Raw genomic sequence first — 4,906 nt, 5'->3', positions numbered from 1 at the left:
TCTCTGCTGTCACTGTATAATACCACACTAGCTCTCTGCTGTCACTGTATAATACCACACTAGCTCTCTGCCAAATGTTTTAGTCTGAAACAGATCAAATACAGATGAGGGACACCGGATCATTGGGTACAGTACAGCACACAGTTGCCGGTTGGTGCCCGCAGAACTCACCTGGTTCAGTTCCGCTAATGTGCATGATAAAGTGGTCCTTTCGTTTAAATGATAAAAGGTTTCTTCAATTAAGATTTTAGATTCAGCTTTAATATTTAATTGTAATCTGTCTTTTCTTTAATTTTGTTGGACAGCATCATTCATTACTGGAAGTGGATTGGACCATTAGCACCTGCCATGGTTTTCACATCGTGTGTCCGATTACTCAGGTCATTAATTCTGACTGATGATCACGATGGGAAGGTTAAATTTGGTCCGCAAACCGCAGGCTTCTTTTGTATTTTCTAAAATTGAAATTTAACATGGCTAAATTAAAATTTTTGTTCGCCGTCGTCATACCATTGGAATCTGGGGAGGGAGAGAGAACTAGAAGCGTAGAAACGGAAGGAGGGAGAGAGAACCAGGAGCGTAGTAACGGGGGAGGGAGAGAGAATCAGGAGCGTAGTAACGGGGGAGGGAGAGATAATCAGGAGCATAGGAACAAAGAGAGAGGTGGTAAAGCCGGAACTTGTCTCCGGGTGCGGAGGCTGCAGAGGCCCTCGGTGCTTATTGTTTTTGTTTATTAATTTCTGAAAATTCAAAAGGTATGAGAAATTAGGTAATAAAAGGCAGATGAAACAACAGCTTATTTAGGGAAGTTGTATTAAAGTTGCTTTTAGGATACTTAAATTGCCAAGGTAGCAATAAAAAAATCCTATCGACATTGTTTCATAGGGAGATTCCCGCTTACTGTGCCACTGAGGTTAAGGTCAATGTAGCACTTGATAGATCATGTCGATACTGTGCCACTGAGGTTAATGTCAATGTAGCAATTGATAAATCATGTCGATACTGTGCCACTGAGGTTTAGGTCAATGTAGCAATTGATAGATAAAGTCGATACTGTGCCACTGAGGTTTAGGTCAATGTAGCTATTAATAAATCATGTCGATACTGTGCCACTGAGGTTTAGGTCAATGTAGCTATTAATAAATCATGTCGATACTGTGCCACTGAGGTTTAGGTCAATGTAGCAATTGATAGATAAAGTCGATAATGTGCCACTGAGGTTTAGGTCAATGTAGCAATTGTTAGATAAAGTCGATACTGTGCCACTGAGGTTAATGTTTCCTGTATAGCGTATTCGTAAAACTAATTTATTACATGTACGTTTATCACTCGGAGTACTGATCAGACATTTTGAACTAAATAAAATTAAAAGATCGAAGCAAGCAGCTTTTATAACTGGAAGTAAACTGTCGCGAATTGGTGTTAAGTTTTCCGTATTCAAGTATTCAAATAGGTAAAGCGTAATATTATTACAAAAAATAAAACATGACATCGTGCCATTACTGCTCCGTTTTTGTTTATGTTAAAAATAGCCATTTCTAACAACGTTTTTTGATTTTGTAACTCGTAACCGCGCACAATGAGACTTAGAGATAAGAAATATAAGTCGCTGGGCTCCAACTCCTTCCTCCTCCCTCCTTCCTCTCCCCTCCTTCCTCCCCCCCTCCTGATCCAAGCCTCAATGTTACAAAAAATCTATTTTCTGTTTTGTTAGCCATTATAGGTTAGACCTCGGGTCCTCAGGCCATATAAAGTGGGTCCTTGATCCTTTATTGAGTTCAGTGGAATAGAATATTTTTCTTTTATGGTACATCGTTAACCGAGGGGTATTGTCAGGATGTCGATAATCTGCTGTAAAAATCCGAAAAATTATTAAATAAATTTTCTTTGAAGAGTTGCTATACAGGTACGGTATATGTATTAAAGATATTGTAGCTCAGCTTGAATGGTGGTACTTCTGTCCAAAAAGTTTTGATTTTATTTAGAATTGGACGTATTCCAATAGTGCGGTTAGTTTGCTTACTGAGACCATCCTACAGACTGCCCTAAAGCTATTAGGGTTGTTAAAAATTGACTCCGGTCTTATAACTACGGTATAATCTATCGAATAGCTTAAACATAAAATTAAAAAAAAAAATATGTGAGTTCATAGTATATAATGTATTAGTTCATAGTACAAGTGTAGAAACTAGTGTGGTAATAATACTAAAGTACAAGTTTCTATTGTACAAGTCTGTTTAATTGAATTAAGATAAATCTACAAGACTGATAGTATTAGTTTGTACTTTAATGCGCCAGTTCGATGATAGTAAAAATTAGTGTTGTAACAAACCTTAAGCCTGAGTCCATGGTTGAGGTTTCTATTTTGAATTCAGGAGAGTAATTATTCATTTGATGTAAAGTAATAAAAAGGTTTTGAGCCACCCTGAAAATGCATGAAATGATGGTGATGTAAGGTAGTTTGGTTCAAAAAGTTAGAGGAAGATAAGTTTAAAGTCTCCATCATTTAAGAGGGTATGTCCTTGTAGGAATCGATTTTATTTGTGATAAAAAAAATCTACGGAAACGAAGATGAAGTGCACACTAAACTTTTTTTTCAGAAGCTATGTTATTGACCCTTTTGTGTTGATGCGATCATGGCTGAACGCTTAAATATGTAGAAAGAGTAATGTGTGAGGGATTGATGTCCTGATTTGCGGTTGAATCCTCGACGTTAGGTATGAATGGGGCGGAGGATTGAATATAAACAGAGGTGGCTCAAGTTACATCTCACGTATCCATGAAGCTCTCTGTTCGGGAGGGGTCTCCCTCGCTACCGAAGCACAATGCCTAGGTTGAGCCGCTCCTCAGGATCTGGGTTAATTAACTCGATTGTTGCCAAGGAACTGGAGGATGAGGCAATCAGGATTTGTATAGTAGGGAGGTGGCGCGGGGAGATACAGGGAGCTCTCGTAGTCAACATGTCTTCAATGCTTTATTAAAGCTAACCTTGTGACCAAGCATTATAGACAATAAAACATGACCAAAGGGTCGTAGTTCTTGTAACTTAAAAGATGACTGGGTTTCGATCGGATTTTGAACACTGGTTCAATCTGTTCTGATGTTTCTGCCTAAACTTTTGACCTTCATTAGTGCTAATAAAACTATAATAATATAAAATGATAAAAATAAAGACAATACAATTGTTAAGGATTATTATAAAACTTTTTTTTTATCCTCTAATATATTTTATCCTTCCTAATAAAGGCGGGAAAAGGTTTTATCTCCCAGTTGCTAAATTGCTTATCGTTGCCACCGCGAATGATAAGCAGAATGTTAATTATATTTTAATAACATGCCTGCAGTTTGCACTCATCAAAAGCGAATCAGTGTTAATAAAATTTTCGATAGAAATAGCAATTAAGTATTTACGGATATGAACAGTGATTATGTTATCATTGTATAGGCCATAAAGTAATGCAAGTAATGTTAATAAGACTTGTTATTAGCTACAGTATTTCCGATGTGAACCCACCCTGAGTTCCCAACTCTCGGTCCACAACTTGACTCTATTCAATGACATAAGGCTTGGAATCTTTAACGGTTTGCTGCGTAGTCGTCCTAATGAAACAGAGATGACTCAAACTGTTTACTCTAAAGGCTGCACTATTATTTTATAAAACAGTATCAACAATATATTGGTTGTATTAATTTTACTCAGTAGAGGGAGTGTAAGGCAAAAGAGACCGGCCCACCTTCCTAACTACAGCCTCGTCTCATCCTGTTTCACTTTTTTGGGAAAGAGCTTAAACAGGTCGTGCCGGCTTAAGATTTAATTAAATGTTCTAAAAGTCAGAACTTAAATGTTCTCATATACAGATTTGTTATTCTTTTTACGGTTCTAGACGAATGCGAAACCTGTGTGATGTAAGCGATCACATTAAACAAACACGCCCGTTAAAAAACTTTAAGTACTTGCTTAGAGAAACTCATTCTGAAGGATGAGAAAAATAGGGAAGGCTACCGGCCGCGGTATCTTATCAAGTGCACTCGGTAAAGCTAAACAAAAAGTGCATTGTTGAAGATTAGTATTGAGGAACGAATATAAGTGGGGTTCGGGGTCACTAGAGCCTAGCGGTAAGAATAAAAATTAAACAAAACAAGTGTTGAAAATGCGCTTGTAAATGAAATATAAAATAAATTGATATCCTTCAGTCCTCAGTTTAGATTGGGGAGAGAGGATAAACCTACATCAATGAAGGCCTTCCAATAAAGGTTTTGCAATAAGAACTTCTGACTAGAGTTATACTCCATCATCAGCAGATCATACAAAATTATTTCTCATTTATATTACATTATTTATTTGAAACCATTTTTTTGTTTTTATTACATATTACACAACTTTTGTGCTCTTCAGTTCCATAAGTGTAGAACTTAAACCTTTTATAAAATACAATTTGGAAAGTAAATGATGCAACCGTGACAGCTGTTGTCTCAGCTACTATGATCGTGCTAACAATGATATTTGCAATTGTTGTAGTTCTGTCAGGTTTTACGGAATTGTTGACAGCATCTGTGGCCGTGCTGAAGGTTAATTGCTACATGTACCGTACACAATTATTTCGTCCGAAATCTATAGTGACCCAATGTCAATAATCTGTCATGAAGTTGGGTCTGAAACTAAGTTGTCCTATCTTTCTGAGCGAAACTATCTTATTATATATGTATACTTGTGTATTTATATTAGTATGTGTACTTGTGCAATTATATTATAATGTATTGTTTATTGGTTTAGGTTCGGACGGCTTCGGTGGAGTTAACCCTTGCCGAATTGGAGGCGATGGCCGTCCGGCAGACCGAAGAGATGGCGGTCCAGCGGCAGGCCCTCGCGGCCCGGGAGGCCAGGCTCAGGTATACAAAATTATAA

At 37.4% G+C, this 4,906-nt stretch overlaps 1 protein-coding gene across 6 annotated transcripts in view; it reads left to right on the top strand.

Moving 5' to 3' along the window:
* ASPP (Ankyrin-repeat, SH3-domain, and Proline-rich-region containing Protein) overlaps positions 1-4,906 on the top strand; it is a 605,823-nt gene that overhangs the window by 549,976 nt on the left and 50,941 nt on the right. For all 6 annotated transcript variants that reach the window (XM_067044943.1, XM_067044942.1, XM_067044946.1 and 3 more), the window contains one exon: positions 4,775-4,890. In XM_067044943.1, the coding sequence (XP_066901044.1) occupies positions 4,775-4,890 (116 nt within the window). The remainder of the gene's footprint in view (positions 1-4,774; positions 4,891-4,906) is intronic.

Source organism: Halyomorpha halys, unplaced genomic scaffold (genome assembly GCF_000696795.3).
Source record: "Halyomorpha halys isolate HHAL.00 unplaced genomic scaffold, Hhal_1.1 Scaffold119.1, whole genome shotgun sequence".
Classification (NCBI taxonomy): domain Eukaryota; kingdom Metazoa; phylum Arthropoda; class Insecta; order Hemiptera; family Pentatomidae; genus Halyomorpha; species Halyomorpha halys.
The sequence above is the reverse complement of the archived record's forward strand: the minus strand, read 5'-3'. Positions and strand labels throughout refer to the sequence as shown.